We start from the raw sequence: 18,273 nt of genomic DNA on the forward strand, positions 1-18,273 counted from the left end.
AAACCTGCTCCAATAACTTTTACCTGTTCCAAAAACATTAGCTGGTCATTCCTTAGCTAAATTTGCAGCATCTGAAACCTGACTGGTACAATGAAACACACTAGAAGCATTGCCCATGCATCTCTGATCAATATGAGTTATAGAATTATTTGAAAAGAAAACTGCTCCAAAAACTTCAAGCTGGGAAACCTCCACCAAGGGTATTATATAAGCTCCCCCAACTCCGTTGAGTTGAACTTAAGTTTACATACATATCCCAGAATCAAACCAAAGAATAAATACCGGTAAATCCCTCTAGTTATGCCAACAAGGAAAGAAGTACACAAATATAAATTGTTTAATAAAATGTTTATTTTGTAATCAAATACAAAACATTTTTTAACAATGACTGACAAGATGATGACAGTTAATACAAAAAGTTCAAAAGATTAAAACAAAGAAATAAAGGGAACACAGATGTGAAGATTATTTCTGTAAAATAGTACGTGTGTCAGATTGGCCCCACTGTTCAGTGAACTTACAATCTACAGCCTCAGATATTAAGACTGTTATATACTGCTTAGTACGTGATTCAGTATTTGTAAAGTACATTATGTAGTCATAATCATATCAAGACTTTAATTTACTGGAAGGTAATGTCTACTACTGCTCCAGCCACTGAACTTTTTAAGTGAACACCTGCGATAACTAACCTATTTTTGCATTATTTTAAGCTGTAGCTCAGCGAGGAGAAGTCTGAACACAGGCATCAACCTTAGGAGCCTTACTTCTTTTAACTTTGCGTCGAGTTGAAGAAGGTTTTGATATACTGCCTGTGAATGAAAAAGTAGTTGAAATCTCACTAAACACAATCTGAGGAGGATGTTGGGTACAAGTTTGTGATTAATTTTGTATGTAAATCATGATAATAAAACTTATCACTAACAAAAACAACATTTAATGACCTACACTGCATAACAGTGCACATTTCAATATAAAAAATACATATACTTATTAACAAAACTGATTAAAAACACAAGCCTAAAAAATAAAAAAAAAATAAAGAAGAAATGATTCAAATATCATTTACAACCATGTTTTTCACTAAAAAAATTTCTTTACAATTAAAACCATATTCCATATCACTAGGTATGCTATAAAATTTAGTCTGAAAAAATAGATATCAAATCAAATTAAGACACAGAACACATCGAAATCCAGGAAGTACCTTTAGCTGGAGATTTCACAGGACTTTTGACCGTCTGAACTTTTGCTGGACTTTTACGAGGACTCTTTACAGGCTCACCATTAATCGGTGCTTGACTTTGAGGTGCTGAGACTTTCGGTGTGCCTCTACCTCTTGCTGTCTTGGGTGTGCCTTGTCGGGGCTTGGCAGATGGTTTTGGTGTAGTTTGACGACAGCCTGATGTGGCCACTGCTTTTGGAGTTCCTTTGACTTTTTCCACTGCTGTTTTCTTGGGACTGGAAGCTTCTGCAGCTACATCACTTTTCCTCTTAATTCCCTTCTAATAGAAAATTTAAATGCATATGCTTTTGCCTTATAGATGAAAAGTAACAAAATATTTTGTTCAAACTGGCTTCTGAGCACTCCTTTTTTTCCATCTGCCATAAAATTTAGTCCCATGCACTTTCCACATTTTGTTTAAATAAATCAAAATTTTATTTAAACTCCAGATACTGTGTGTCATATAAACATTTTTTGAGTAATAATTGGTCTTACCAGTGTTATATTTTCAAAGTCAGCCAAATTACAGTACCTCTTAATACAATGAAAAAAAAAAACCCGAGTATTTCACAGTTCTGGGCAGAGGTGCCTCAGGGGAAGTAACAATTGAGTTCAGAAATAAACATTGGTATTAAATTTGATGGACTTATAAAGATCCCTCTGTTACTGTTTATGTTGTTCAGTAATATGTGAAACATTTCAATATATATACATTTGCTGTGGTTTTCTATCAAGTCAACTGTGAAATTGATTTGAAAGCCATTTTTGTGTATACTCACACGTAAAAATATACACGGAGAAACCCGTGCTAAAGTGACGTCACATTAAGGCTACAGAGACGTTAATAAAACTATGACGATATTGAGCAGCGAGAAATTCAAACATTGAGTATATTTTTGGTGCATTTAACATGCAAAATGTAAATATAAGGAATGTTTTTTTAGTTTAGTGTGAATTATTGGTGTGTAAATCACACAGACTTGCACGTAGGCATACTTTTCATGAAGCGCTAGCACTTCCCCTTTATGCAATAATACTTTGTGGCATGTTTGGTTGAAATTGGCCCAGTGGTTCTTGAGAAGAAGTTGAAAATGTGAAAAGTTTACAGACAGACAGACGGACAGACAGATGGACACTGGACAAAATGTGATCAGTAAAGCTCACTTGAGCCTTCGGCTCAGGTGAGCTAAAAGAAAAGTGAAAATTCCAACCTGTGGAATTAATTCTCTATACAGAATAGTGTGACTATGTAAGATGATTTGAATATTACCTTTGATGGAGCACCAGCAATGGGAAGATTGAGCTTCCATTCATCTTTCACTCCTAATTTCTTTAATCCATCATGAAACAATGCCCTGTACTTATCATAATCTGGTTTCTCCTCATAACCCAATTTTGACACCAGGGTCAGAAACTTTGATATTTCATCTAAAACAGAAAGATACCTAAATACTTTATCACAATATTAATAAAAGTATGTTTTGAGCAAATTTAAATTCACTAGTTAGATTTTATATTTTAAAGATCAACATTTAGAAACACTAGAGAAAGATCTCACTGACTGTACTGTTAACCACCAGAGAATAAAACAAAAATCTTTGAATCTGATCCACCACTGGCATTAAGTCTGAGAAATGACATTCTTACTGCAGTGTTGTCTAATACCTTGTGTTTCTCCTTTTCGGAAACAAGCTCTTGTCAGTGAAGGAATGTCTTTCATATACCTACAAAATTAATCTGAAAAGTAACAAATCTTACCTAATGTCTTCTTATTTAAAAAAAAATTGGATCTTCATTTTAATTCCATCTTTATAATTGTTAATAATTTAAAATAAGGTACTGTACATGTTTCATGGCAATATACTTTACAGAGTAAAATAACTTGAAAATTAAAACTAGAAATATGTCCATAGGATATGAATGCCCCACCCAAAGTATATTTGTATTGCAACATGGAAATGCACTCTGTCTTACCAATTAGTACTTGTATACAAAGTTTTATTAAAATATCTTGAATGCTTTTTTAGAAACTCAGGTAACCGCAAAATGAAGAAATTCTGGATGTCAAAGTGAGAAAAAATGACACAGTCGAATTGCTCTTACCAATATGTATCAAAGCATATGAATCTTCAAAAGTGCTGTTTCAGGTAATGGAAATGTCAAAACATTAGAAAGGTCAGGGTCACAAAATTATGACAGGATCAGAGTTACAATACAGTTTAATATTTCTGATCAATATGCATCAATGTTTGAGTTTTTATGAAAAACATATTGGAGTTTCTTCTAAACTGTTCTCAATACAAAATAATGAATAGTGAGGCCACTGAAGGTCACAGGGAAGGTCAAGTCAGAAAATTTTGACACAGTTGAATAGCTCTTAATAATTTGTATCATTGTATGAAAGAACGAGGCTTTTTGATTGGCATTCGGCAGGAATCTGGGTGCACTTGAAAAGTGAAAATTTCATTGATCTGTTACATGAAATTTTAGCATTCTTTTGATGTATCGGGTTCCTGTGAATTAGGAAAGGGAAATATTTTCTCAATTTTGTATTTTGATATGCTAAGGAAGAACATGAAAATTGGCTAGATGAGTCATTTGGAACAAAATGTTACATTTTCAAACACCTTTTTCTAAAAATTTGCTACCTCTGGGTCATCTCTCCATGATTTTGAAATGTTATTTGTGTGCATTTTAATTCAAAGAGACTAACGAACATTTGTCAAAAATGGATCGAAGACCCATAGACTATAAAAAATTAACTTTTTTCAAAAAAAATTCCAATATGTAAATGCGGTGTTTCATTCTCGCTTTAAAAACTGTAAAGATTGTGTATCAGTGCTAGCTCAGTAGTATGAGTTACTCGTCCAGTGCAATGATGAAAAAATATTTTTGGTTCGATCCTCACATGGAGTGTTAATATTTTTTTTAGTATAAACAATCAATTATTTTCACAGTTTAATTTTATGTACTGATTTATCTTCAAATAGATAAATTCTGGTTCTGTTGCACCGAAAGCGAAAGCAATTCTTCCAACCTACTGATACTTTAATATATACATGTACATGTACTTGTAATTGCATTTAATTATACCCTATAGGTGTTTACTATTTATGTGAAGTGTTACTGAGTTTTACATGTAGTAATTATTAAGATAAGCGGACTGATATATTAAATTTAACAAAGTATTTCAAACTAAATGTAACATTTTTCCATGTGCGTTACTTTGTAAAGTATGTCCAGCTGTGGTCAGCCGACCAAATCGTAGACATTTAAACTATAAATGTTTCGTACGCCTTATTCCTGCAGATCACACACCAAATACACCCATCTTTTTTGATGAAAACTTCATAAACATGCCTTTGAAACTAAGATACATTGTAAATGCAAAATGAGGAATAGTGGGGTCAAGGTAATCTCTAAGTAAAATACATGTAAAATACATGTATTTAACCCAAATTTTACCTGCATTTTACATATCAAAATAAGATTATTAGTACCTAATTTTGGAATCAGCAACATAGTCTTTATCCAATAAATTATCTTCCCAGGGCAGTTTGCCACAGAGCCACTGTAACATACAGAAGGCTAAAATCTCCATGTCACCTCTACGAGAAGGAGCTGAAAAAAATACAAGAATTTTGGATGCTAAATAAAGTATACTCTTTGTAAACGAAATTATCTGTAAAAAAAAATACCATTATGCATACAACTTATCATATATTTGAGGAGAAGGTTGCAAAGAAATCAGATAAGAAAATGGCAGAAATCTGTTACTTTGCAACAAGAGGCCCCAGGGCCTAGAATCACTCTTCTGATAAATAGTGCAACCCTTCACTTCTATTCTAAGACTCTTAGTTTTGTAAATAAATAGAAAAAGCCTTGAAATTCCAAAGGTAGGTCATCATGACCTACTTTCAGCTTTAACACTCTGAGAACCAACTATGCATCAACTGACGAAGTTTGATGATTCTAAGCCTCTTATTATCTGAAATATTCAGATATAGCCATGAAATTCCAACAAAAGGTCCATGGGCCAGATCGCTCACCTGAGTACTTTGGCTAAGAAAGAATAGAAATTAGTTCATGTATTGAAAAGCTTAAATATAAAAGAGGTCGGGTGAGGGGGGGTTGGGGGGTTGGAACAAACTTAAATCTACCTGAGGATGCTTCTAAATTAATATGACTATTAATGGCTTTGCTGTTCTTGAGAAGAATTTTTTTTCTTTGCTTAACTAAGATCACCTTTTATGATCTCTCTATACTCCTGATTTGAACAAACTTGAAGCTACACTACCTGAGGATGCTTCCATATAAATATGACCAATCATGGCTTTGTTGTTCTTGAGAAGTATCACCCATTGTGCCCCCCCCCCCCCCCCCCCCCCCCCCCCCGGGTCATGATTTGAAGAAATCTGAGTCTACACTACCTGAGGATGCTTCCAAATATATATGACCAATCATGACTTTCCAGTTCCTGAGAAGAAGATTTTTAAAGGTTTTCCCTATGTATTCCTATGTAAAACTTTCACTGCCAATTGTAGCCCTGCCCTACCCCCCAGGGGTCATGATTTGAACAAATTTGAATCTACACAACCTGAGGATGCTTCCATATTAATATGACTAATCAAGGCTGTGCTGTTCTTGAGAAGAAGAATTTTAAAGGTTTTTTCCTTTTTATTCCTATGTAAAACTTTGATCCCCCATTGTGGCCCTGCCTTACCCCCAGGGGTCATGATTTGAACAATTTGAATCTACACTATGTAACAAAGGTTTTCTATAAGTTTAAACTTTTTTGGCCCAATTGTTCTTGAGAAGAAGATTTTTAAAAAACATACCACCAAATTTTCACTATTTCTCAATTATCTCCCTTTGAAAGAGGGCATGGCCCATCATTTGAAGAAACTTGAATTCTCTTTACCCAAAGATGCTTTGTGGCAAGTTTGGTTGAAATTGGCCCAGTAGATCTTGAAAAGAAATCGAAAATGTGAAAAGTTTACAGACAGATGGACGGACGGACAGACAGCTAGACGGACTACAGACAAAATGTGATCAGAAAATTCAGCTCAGGTGAGCTAATAAAAGGTCATGCTGACCTACTTTTTGGTTGATATACGAGATTCAAAGATGTATCAACTGACAAACTTTGATGATTCTAAGCCTCTTATTATCCTACGGTAAATATTGAGATTTAACTGGAAGTAGGTCACTGTGGCCTACATTTTTAGTTGACACAGTTGACCTAAGATGCATCAACTGATAAAATTTGATGATTTTAAGCCTCTTATTATCCAAGATATTGTGATAAAAGTGTGAAATATGCCCTGTTCACAGATTTGCATTGTGTGAAGTTTTTTTTGTTGAGATCAATCACTGTGCATTATCTTCACCTATTTCACCTACTATATACAGAGTTATTTTCACCCTTTCACATTTGCAAACAATTTTGCCCCATTTTATATTTGCCCAGAAAGATTTTTGTTTAAGATATAGTACTGTTAACTTTGAATTCACCCTGTTTAAAATTTGCCTACCGGTTCTTCCGACAAAGGTAAAAGGGGCGAATATAAAACGGGGGCGAAAATTTCCCTGTATATATTTCATTTTCACTATTTGACTAACAGAACCCTGGCCTAACTCCAGGCCCGGGGCCATAAAACTTAGACGAGCTCAATTTTGATCTCAGTCTCACTTTTCCATCATTAATTCCTTTGGTAAAAGTGAGACTGAAATGAAAAGTGAGCTCATCTAAGTTTTATGGCCCCAGGCCCCGGGGCCATAAAACTTAGATGAGCTCACTCTTGATCTCAGTCTCACTTTTCCACTAGTAATTCCTTTTGTAAAAGTGAGACTGGGATCAAAAATGAGCTTGTCTAAGTTTTATGGCCCCGGAGCCTGAACCAGAAACCTAACCAAGGGGCCAGGAATTTCACAATTTTGGAAGAGGCACCCTTACTTATCATAGACAGTCAGACGCCTGACAAAATTTGATTAGAAAAGCTAACTTGAGCCTTCAGTCCAGTAAAAAAACTACATCACTGTAGAGGCTGTTTCGAAAACATAAGATTACAAAGCTCACCTTGGCGATTGTTATTTATCTGTTAGGCAAATCTTACACCAATTTTTATTTAGTGTGCGTGCATCCCAAAACCAATTTGCATGCAAGTATGGTTTTGTTAGGATGTATAGTTACTTAGGAATGTACATGCTCCACAAACTTAACTCATCAGGAAAAAAGGTAAGTCAGATCTAGCATCTGAGGCAAGTCTGGTAGTGTCTCTACCTAGAAGCATCATCCATGCAAGTTTATTCATAACAAGCCATAGTTGCTTGGGAATAGAGCTCCTCCAAGAACTTTGACCTGGTATTTCAAATGGAAAATGTAGGTCAGATCCAGCATCTGAAGAAAGCCTTGTAGTGTCCATTGCTAGATGCATCACCAATGCAGGTATGGTCCAGGTAAGCCAGGTAAGGCTTATATTTACTTGGTAATGAACCTACTCTAACTTTGTCTCTCATCAGAAAATGTAGGTCAGATCCAGTATCTGAAGCAAGACTAATATTGTCTACCTTAGATGCATCATCTGTGCAAGTTTGGTCCATGCAGTTAGGGCTAATAGTCAATAATCTGGAAAAGCTAGGTCAGATCCAGCATCTGAAGCAGGTCAGATAGTGTATATTCCTACATTCCTATATGCATCATCCATGCAAGTTTGGTTCAGGTAGGCCTTAGAGTTACTTGAGAATGGACCTGCTCCAAAAACTTGAACCTGTTCACTAATCCAGAAAATGTAGGTCAGTTTGGTCCAAGATATGTCTTAACTCCCATTTGGAATAGTTAGAGATATTCAATTTTGCAAATAATGCCAAAATTAAATCATCACAGAAAATTCTCCTTATTCAGTATGATATCCATGTACATTAGTGAGGAAAAAAATATTTGCTAAAACAAATTGCAAGCGATGATTTTAATTTCATATTAAATACCATCATTTGCAACATTATAGATAAAGGATATGGAAATTTCAAATAAGAAATGCTTCCAAAACTTGAAAACAACTTTGTTAGACTTGGTTCTTATAATTAAACTGTAAGGACCTACCAACTCCTTTGTGAGCATCAGTGCTGGTAAATTCAATGGTTCCATCATGAGCCTTCTTTGGATCCTCTTTATATTCTTTGTGGGAACCATCTGGACTATACTTTAGAGCTAAACCGTAGTCCACCAGATATACCTAATAACAATTGGGACACTATAGATAATGTTCTTACCTTTGAATTATTTAACAAAATTAAACAAATCATAGGAGGGTTTGAAAAATGACATTTTACTCTTTCATAAAATGCAAATTTTAACAAATAATAATAACCATTACTGAAATAAAAAACATATGATAAAGTTGTCGTTTTTAAATACATGTAAATCTCTGAACCTCCACTTCATTAGTTTTATACTAATGAGTATTGAGATAAAAAGCAGAAGCTTGAAATTGAAAGAAAAAAAAAACAACATGTATGATTGAAAAAAAAGATCTACAGTCAAGTAGTGTAATGAGCTTGGAGGTAGTGGTACTTGTAAAATATCCAATAGATCAACCATAAGTTAAATTATTATACCTCATTATAATTATTCTATACAATGTGTTATCTGATTGGTTCTAGACTATCACGTGACAGGGCCATAAAACTTCATATTTCCCTGACGTCGTCATGCTTTTCATCGTAATCAACCTCTTCGGAGACCTAGTGCATTTTTCCTCAATAGTTATTGTTTGTTGAACGAAAACTCCCGAGAGTAGTAGACGTCACAATACCCTGGTTCACGTCACAACTTTTCTAAATTCTTCTTTCAGTAATCTTAAGTTTAAATTGAGAGTTGTGAAAGTTTATGTTTATTTTCAAAGTTTTTGCTTGTTTCAGTATAATAATTTATTGCATGAATGTTCGGGAAACATGAAGATTTATTCAGCCAAGAAATATCATATTCCCCTCAGGCGAAGCCCTCGGGGAATATGATTTTTCTTGGCTGAATAAATTTTCATATTTCCCTTACAATGATGCAATAAATGTATAATAAACAATCAAATAAAATTAGCTAGACACACAGGGCTGACTGCTTATAAAAGCTGTCAGCCCTGCCAAAGATCTACTAGCCCAAGAAAAATTTGTTTTTGTGATTATGTGACTGGGACCAGGTTACCATAGCTTCGGTCCTGAATCTATAGACTGAAGGATTCTGTTCCTTGGTTTGTTACACTTTGCTACTGATACTCTAGTTGATTTAAGAGAAATTTATAAAAAAAAAAAAAATATGAATTCTTATTATCAAAAATTTTAATATGTCCAGTTGGGCATTGACTCATGTAAATTTGTTCGCTGGAAGCAAAATTTAACCGGTCAGGCGCAAGGTTATTTCAAACACTGTATGTAAGTAAAACAATATACCCCCGGGATCTTTCGATCCAGGGGCATAAAAATGCAGATTCCTGTCATCAAATACATGTATATTGATTGCCTACTGCATGACTCAAATCCAGATTTCAAAGGACACTTTATATTGTGCCATAATGGAAAGCACAAGTGCTAATTATGCTTTGAAGGCTTCCATTTAAATAACTGGTGCAGGTGATACACAAGTAGTAAAGTGAGATTTACTCTTATTTTCTTGCTATCAGAATAAATTTAGTCAAGCATACAGCTTTGTCTACCATAGTAAAGCTTACATTACTTAGTGCGTGGTTATAGTTGTTGGCTGCCAACAATGTTATAGAAAATCTTGATTATGACAAGTAATTGATACAAATATTATTTTTATGGTGAGTTTCTAACACTGCTCACATGGCATGAAACTTAAGTTTTCTATTACCTGGTCTGGCTGCTGCTGTTTGTTACTGAAGCCTAGAAGCATATTTGATGCTTTAATGTCAGCATGGACATATCCATTCTCATGAAGATACTCCAGGGCATCCACCTGAAATATTATCAGCATTAGATAATGTATATATAAAAACAATGCAAGTCCAGAAAAAAAAAAATCTTGTGTATTAAATACATCTTTAATGACATCATTAAAATGGCCTCTATGAAAAGAAAGAAGGAATAAAGTATACCATGAATTTTTTTTTTAACTTATTGCAAATCAGAAGTTGAGATTGTGATCCCAATTTGATGTTCTGAATTGAAACCTGTTGCCCATACCATTCTTAATCCCAGAGCAAGAACTGTTTCCTTTGAGAATTGTTTCCCACAACCTTCAAATATTTTTTGCAAGTCTGTTCCAAAGCGAGGCATGATCATAAAACGAAAGTTTTCTTTATCTCTCTGGTGCATCCCATGGGCAATGTACTTTGGCACTCCTAGGTATTTTAATTTCTTGCTTTTTACCCAGTTATCAACTAAAAATGAAATATCGCAATTTAAATGCATTTGTCAATCATTTTCCTATTTAAAGCTTCAGTCAAATTGTATGAACAATAATCAAGATGAAATTTCAAATATGCATACTCTTTTGAAGAGTCACTGAGCTTCTATGAAAAACATTTCAGAAAATGGCAAAGCAAATGAAAAATTTTATCAAATGAATCTGGAAATTAATGGTGTTTATCTTATATTACAATGTACAAACTAACTCATCTCTGGTCTTGATACCCGTTGGTAAAAATGAAGTTCACAGAACAAAGGACCATTTGAGTGTGGTTCCTGAAATTTAATTGTTTGGAATTAAAATTTCACTTTACCAATCACAACTCAAAGTTTTAAGGAACAAAATTCTACTAGAATACTCTACACTATGTGTAGCTACTTAAATTACTTTTTTGTTAAAAAAGTACATGTAGGTCACTATAGAAATATAATTATACTTAAATATTAACATTTATAGAGACTTTTAAACTTACTATTTTTATAACATGTTCAGCTGTTGAAGTTACTGGAGAGCCTATGTCCTCTGATGCTGAAATGCAATCAAATTGTTACCAGAGTATTTTGTGAATACTTACACATTAATATTATCTGTAGTTTAGAATTAGAGTGTCTTTTCTACACTAGTTCGTTACAATATTACAATCAGCCTGCTACCCAGACATATGCGGAGTCCGATGTAATAAAATCCCTAATTAGAGCTATTACTTAAATAAGATGGTTTCACAATTTTAACCTGAATACATTGCATGTAACTACATATAATGTTGGTTTAAATTGACACAGGAATTCTGGAGAAGGTTGAAAATGCAAAAAAATTGTGAACAAGAGGCCCATGGGCCACTTTGCTTACCTGAACACTTTGGCTAGGAAAAAGCAGAAATCAATCATATTTGAAAAGTTTAAATATAAAAGTGGTCCAGGAAAGGGGGAGGAGGGGGTCATGATTTGAACAAACTTGAATCTACACTACCTGAGAATGCTTCCATATTCTATGACTATTCATGGCTTATGTAGATTGTTCATCGCCCGCATGGCACAGTGGTTAGAGCGTCTGCTCTAGAGTCGTGGAGTAAGGAGTTGATCCTTATCACGGGTTCGAATCCCACCGTGGGACGTGGAGACCGGTCCTTTGGTTGAGACCGTATAAACCAGGGTCCCGTGTCACAGTAGGTGCTGGCACGAAAAAGATCCCTCACTGCTCAATGGCCCTGAGTGCCGAGAATAGGTCAAAATTTATAGCCCTCCACAGGCAAGTGGTGGCATCTCCATATGAGTGAAAAATTCTCGAGAGGGATGTTTAACAACAATCAATCAAACAAACAAGCAAACATGTAGATTGTGCAAGTTCTTTTTCTATAGGTTTATCTTCTATTCTATTGTAAAACTTTGATCACTTACAGCGGTCTCTCCCTACCCCAGGGGTCATGATCTGAACAAACTTGAGTTTACACTACCTGAGGATGCTTCCATATGAATATGACAAATCAAGGCCTTTCTGTTCTAGAGAACAAGATTTCAAAAGATTTTTCCTATGATGTATTCCTATGTAAAACTTTAATCGCCCATTGTGCCCCCACTTACCCCCTGTGGGGTCATGATTTTAACAAACGTGATTCTACACTCCCTGAGGATGCTTCCATATAAATATGACCAATCAAGGCTTTGCTGTTCTAAAGAAGAAGATTTTAAAAGATTTTTCCTATGATGTATTCCTATGTAAAACTTTGATCACCCACTGCCCCCCCCCCCCACCCCCCCACCCCCAGAGGTCATGATTTGAACAGACTTTGACCTACACTAACTGAGGATGGTTTACGGTTCCATATAAGTTTCAACTTTTTTGGCACAGTGGTTCTAGAGACATTTTTTTTTAAAGATACCATTAATTTTCACTCATTCGTAATCATCTCCCCTTGGAAGAAAGCATGGCCTTTTCAACTGAACAAACTTGAATCCCTTTTATCCAAGGATACTTTGCAAGTTTAGTTGAAATTGACCCAGTGGTTCTTGAGAAGAAGTCAAAAATGGGAAAAGTTTACAGACAGATGGACAGACACACAGCTAGACAGACGGCCACCGGACAAATTGTGATCAGAAAAGTACACTTGAACCTTTACAATGTAGCTCAGGTGAGCTAAAAACAAACAATAATGGAACGATGGACATACTTTGATCAGAAAACATTACTTAGCATTTGCTCAGATGAGCTCGGTAAATTTTGCTTGATACAAAATGAAATTTACCCAGATAAATAAGACCAAATCCTCCTTTGCCAACTTCATCCCCTAATTTCCACTGTTTCTTCCTGAGATCTTGCAGGACAGTGCCTCTAGTGAAAGGTGCAGGAAGCTTTGGTCCTTTTGGTGCCCTCGGTTTCCTAGCTTTAATACAATATAAAGAATTCTCTATATTGAGAAGATGAATTTCCCACAAAATACTTCTTTTTTTTCAATTTAACACAAATTACACATCAATAAAAGATACTCTGAATAGTCTTCATATAAATTTTACATGGAAATAATGTGGCTTAAGGACATACGCAACGTAGTTTGAACTTTATTGTCTTTTCCCCTGGAGTTGAAGAGTTCCAATACTTAAAGGAACTGTGTGCTACATTTTAATGTATATATATTCTGTTGTACACTTCTTCTTAAAAAATTTTGGATAAACAAAACATCTAGAATATATATTAAGTTATTTAATGTATTTTTCTTTGAATTATAAAAGAATTTTCATCAACTGATATCTTTTTAAAACCCCTGGTAATGCTTGCTGATTTTTTGTCTATGAACATCTGATGGCACTATAATCTGAAATTAAGAATATCTTGAAAAATTATCAGTAGGTAAGGTACGTTGCGTATGTCCTTAATTACTAAAATGAAACTTTTCCTAAAATAAAAGAGCAAAATAATGTTTTTAAATGGACACTTGAGCAACAAGACACAACAAGATACATTGAAGTGAGAATATTGGATTCTGTTGAACAAATTTCGTTAAAATCTAACAAATTTTGTAATATCACTAGAATTACCAGGTGCTGCAGTTCCTGCTTTTCCCCTTGGCATGGTCTCTTCCTATTTCCTGAAATTAGAACATAATTAAGGACCTCTACAGGGTTCGGCACTAACATTAGTTTCAGACTAATACATTTTCATTCTAACTAATAAAATCTGTGGCTTATTAGTCTGAATGGACCAATAAAAATTTCTGGAAAACAAAATCAATAAATTACCGATGTTCAATTCTCAACAACTTTTACTGGAAAACCTGCTTTCTAGCTTCTTGGCGGGTAATTAGGCAATTCAGAGTCAATTTGGCCCTAAATTTTAGAACTGATTGATATGAAATTAAACATTTTAGCGATCATGATTTAGTATGGCTCATAAAGAAAGATGTTGGACATTTTAGATGTAATGTACGGAGAAAAAAGATCGGGAATACTATTGTACTTTTTGATTGTGAGATTGCAACGAATCTGTGGAATAAAACACTTCAGGTAAATGCTCTGTTTACTTCAAAAAAAAATTAAAAAGTACATTGTTATTTTTATTTTTTTAATCAATTGTTATAAAACATTGAAGTTTTCTTTTTTGACTGACTCATAAAATCGTGTGCGGACTAGTAAAAGTAAAGAAGCACTAGTCAGGATGGACTTAAGCCTAAAATTGATAGTGTCAAACTCTGCTCTTTACACCAGTACAAAATGTTTTTTGGACACTGAGAAAACTATATTGTATAAAGTGTAAATAAATAGCTTATCTATTTCATTTTCAATATATGGTATTTACCCCTAGGACAAATGTTCAAACACAACCAAGAATCATAATCAATGAACAGAAATCATTTACTTCAGTGGAGCAAATACATGCAAATAAAGTATTCAATTTCAATTCATTTATCTTTGTCTTTTAAAATGTTAAGAATGCTTTAATTGATTATAAATTGAGCAAAACACTGTTGATTTCAATTTATCTGAATTTAGTTCCAAGGGCAGATCACTCTAACTGCAGAAAAATACCATAGAATCAGAACTCTTTGTTACCAGTGTAGGAGGTTCTTAATCTTCATTTTATAATAGGGGTGTGCAATATTACTAATATATCAGTATATTTCGGATCACTGCTACATGTTGGACTAATAACAAAACATGAAAATGTCAAGATGGTATGACTGTATTGTATTCATAATTGATAAATAATATCATAATTGGCGTAATCAGTCCTCAATTATAAAAGAACATACATTAGCAAGCCTCTGCATATTACTTAATAATTCAGAAATGATAGTAAAGTGTAGACTTGAATTTTCTTTTACAAAAACAATGGTCATTATAAGTTAACCACAAAATAATAAATATCATATAAATTAACTATAACACATTAATAAGCAATTTTGAAGCAATTTAAAGGCCAGAGTCTAAATCAAAATCATCCTGATAACTTAGGTTAAGTGATGTTCAGAACAGATCATCAAAAACAGATATTACATATACACTTGTATATATATATATATCCAGGGTTCTCCATGAGCTGTTTTACTGTGTTGCTTCCGACACAGTAAAATTTTTTCCGACACAATAACGATTCAAATTTTACGTATATGACACAGTAAAAAAAAATTGCGACACAGTAAGATCCGCTCCGCTGAAAACGAAAGTAAAAGCAAAGGGGAGTTACTCTAATCTGTTTACCGTGTCAACGACAAAGTTGTTTTAACATGAAGCGCTGGTGTTTTATTGCAGGTGATCTCTGGTCATTCATATAGGGGTGTAATTACATAACTGACAACCTATACTTAAGCTCTTCAAAGTAAGTAGGTGTTAAGTGAACCGTATTTCTCCTCAGATAATGTAGAGACTTGCCAAACTTTTTTGATCGTTAAACATCAAACAAAAAAATTATGTGGAAACAAGTCAGACATTCTTCTGAGCCATCAAAGCAGTCAAATTTAAATGCATTTCTTATTTTCAAAGACGATAGTGATGATCGAAACTCAAAACGACAGAAACTTGAAGATCTTCTAGAGAAATCCCTAAGGTTCATGACAAGTTCATTTTAAATCTGGAGAAGAACCTGAGAAACAGATTTCCAGATCTAGGAGTTTTTTCTAAGCTTTGTCTTGTTATCCCAGCATCAACAGTACAACTGAAGGTTTACATAACTTAGTAGAAATTCCATTTTCTATTTTAATTTTTTCCCATGCATTGCAATCATAATTATTTTTTGTAGATTGTGAGAGAGGATTCAGTGCCCTTAAAAAAATTAAAAGTCAGCTTAGAAACAGAAAGATTCTTTACTCTTGGTATCAACTCAGGGACCTGAACCTGAACATTTTAATTTTGAAGAAGCTGCAGCCATTTGGAAGAGTTCTAGACCAAGTCTTGTGGATGTATAAGAAACCAATTTAAATTAAATGTTAATATTTGTTATTGAATCTGTGTATTAAAATGTGGAAAATGTTAATATAATGAATTATCTTTTTTCATTCTTATCAATGTATTATAGTATTATAGAGTATGGTATGATGATCTCATTGAATTGTCGTGAAGGCACTTCGCGCACAGTCTGCAACACAATAAAATTTCAAATGATGGAGAACCCTGATATCTGAACTATATTCCAGGGCTCGACATTAACTTTTTTTTACTACTTGTCCATTCGGACAAGTCACCAAGACATTTACTTGTCCGAACTTCAACTTCACTTGTCTGAAAAATTTTCAATAAAGATCTAATACTGTTAACTGAAAAACTAAAAATAAAGTACATTACATGTGCATGATGTTATTTTCAAATACAACGAACACATAAAACAATATTTTATCTAGACTTTCTGTCCTGACAACATAAATGCTGTCAACATAAAACAGAATCCGAACTCAGTTCCATGCCTTTGCAGTAGTATGCAATTAGTGAACTTCAATCCCGATCGAGTGTACTCAATTAGGGCGCGTCAATTTACCCAAAAGGACCTAAAAGAACCCAAAATAACCCAAAAGGAACCCAAAAGGACTCAAAAGGAACCCAAAAGGACTCAAAATGAATATATTGTGATATACTGAAAATTAATAATTTGAATGAAATAATGAATATTACATTATAAATTTACATAAAAGTTGGCAAAAACATAAATTGATACTGTTGCAACTTTTCTTTGAGAAATAACATGCCTTATATAACACATCAAACTCTAAATCTGGTTAGATATGCTTTGTTTTATTTGAGCTGAAAATAACAAAATATTATTATATTTCCCCTTCTATTGTACCATATCTTACTATATGATATATAATGAAGCAATAAGTTTTATTTTATGACTTGTTCTAGGCATATGGTATCGGGGGTGGGGGAAGGAGGACCCCCCACCCTAAACACACACTCCCCCCCCAAACTACTGTTTTATTTTCAATAAAGTATGAAAGTGTTCATTGAATATCCAGATATCCCCTTTACTTCATGTCCTTTTGGGTTGCTTATAATTTACTTCTGGATCCTTTTGGGTAAATCGACGCACCGCTCAATTACATAGCGATCTATGTCGGGATCAAAGTTCGGTTTTTATGTACTGTTTCCGTCTTAAAGTACCGGTTAACTTTTAACAGTCGTTCTTTTAAATACTTAGAGTCTTCTTTACATAAATATGCACTTGTCCTATTGGACAAGTGCCGAGCAATATTCACTTGTCCGTATTTTTTTTTCACTGGTGCCGGACAAGCGGACAAGCCTTAATGTCGAGCCCTGTATTCCATCATCGAGGAAAACTTGAAGCAAGAAAAAAACCATAAACTGAGAACAGTCAAAGTTTTGATTTTTAATATCTTGATTTTTGCTAGCTGCAGAACTGTAAAGTTACGGTTTTTATATTCTAGTCTTTGACCATAATGCTACAGATCCCGTAATTTAAATAAAGTGCAATTTACAGCTCAAGATTTTCTAAGCACTTTGGGGATGTTTTTCCCCATTTTGCAGCATTGGTCAATCAACGACCTTTCATCCCCTAATTCTAGACATATTCTATAACCAACCTGTATATTTTATACACCTCCTAACTGTTTATAGTCGCCTCTACAGACCAAAAAACCTTACGTCATCCAACAAGAAATTCACTGCAAGCGAGTTTATTGGTCTGTAAAGACAATGGCATAGAAAATCTTGCGCCGTAAATTGCACGTTATGTACATTATGGGACCTTTAGCATTATGGTCAAAGACTAAAATATAAAACCATTACGCTACAGTTCTGCAGCTAGATTTTTGTTTCATTTATTTGCTTAAAAATTTGTAATTTTGTGTAACATTTAACTTCAAAAATATGATGAAATTTTTGTTTGATTATCAAGATTTTCAATAGTTACATCGGTCTGAAATACTGACTTAAGTCTATTCTCAGTTTATGGTCTTGGAGCCAGGTCCCTAGAAAAACTTTCATTTTCTCAAATGGAAAAAAAACTGTAATTGATGATCTATATTTTGCTGAAAATAATTTTCATTATTTGTTGAATATCATACTCTATTGGCAGGAATTGATGATCTCGAATTCAAGTTATCAACATTCTATGGTACGCTGTAAGTAACACCAAGTAAGGAACTTTATGGAAACTTATTTCGTTCCAAAACAACGAACTC

The 18,273-nt window shown here is 34.0% G+C and overlaps 1 protein-coding gene across 1 annotated transcript; it reads right to left on the minus strand.

Moving 5' to 3' along the window:
- Positions 1–333: 333 nt before the first annotated feature.
- Positions 334–18,254, minus strand: LOC133182054 (serine/threonine-protein kinase VRK1-like). The gene is made up of 13 exons (XM_061316763.1): positions 18,157–18,254; positions 13,682–13,731; positions 12,892–13,029; positions 11,122–11,177; positions 10,855–10,924; positions 10,424–10,620; positions 10,092–10,196; positions 8,328–8,460; positions 4,726–4,846; positions 2,891–2,949; positions 2,496–2,653; positions 1,208–1,505; positions 334–812 (listed from the first exon to the last, which is right to left on the minus strand). The coding sequence occupies exons 2-13, from the start codon at positions 13,713–13,715 to the stop codon at positions 721–723; spliced, it is 1,461 nt and encodes a 486-aa protein (XP_061172747.1). The 5' UTR covers positions 13,716–13,731; positions 18,157–18,254; the 3' UTR covers positions 334–720.
- Positions 18,255–18,273: the final 19 nt, after the last annotated feature.

Source organism: Saccostrea echinata, unplaced genomic scaffold (genome assembly GCF_033153115.1).
Source record: "Saccostrea echinata isolate AGI-Se365-2 ecotype Australia unplaced genomic scaffold, CSIRO_AGI_Sech_v1 ptg000009l, whole genome shotgun sequence".
Taxonomy (NCBI): domain Eukaryota; kingdom Metazoa; phylum Mollusca; class Bivalvia; order Ostreida; family Ostreidae; genus Saccostrea; species Saccostrea echinata.

Excerpts from the sequence above, each read along its gene's own strand:
- LOC133182054 (XM_061316763.1), bottom strand. The coding sequence starts at position 13,715 with ATGCCAAGGGGAAAAGCAGGAACTGCAGCACCTG. Across the intron at positions 13,030-13,681 it reads AGCAGGAACTGCAGCACCTG|CTAGGAAACCGAGGGCACCA; the intron begins GTAATTCTAGTG and ends ATTGTATTAAAG. Across the intron at positions 10,621-10,854 it reads GGTATCAAGACCAGAGATGA|TTGATAACTGGGTAAAAAGC; the intron begins GTTAGTTTGTAC and ends TTTCATTTTTAG.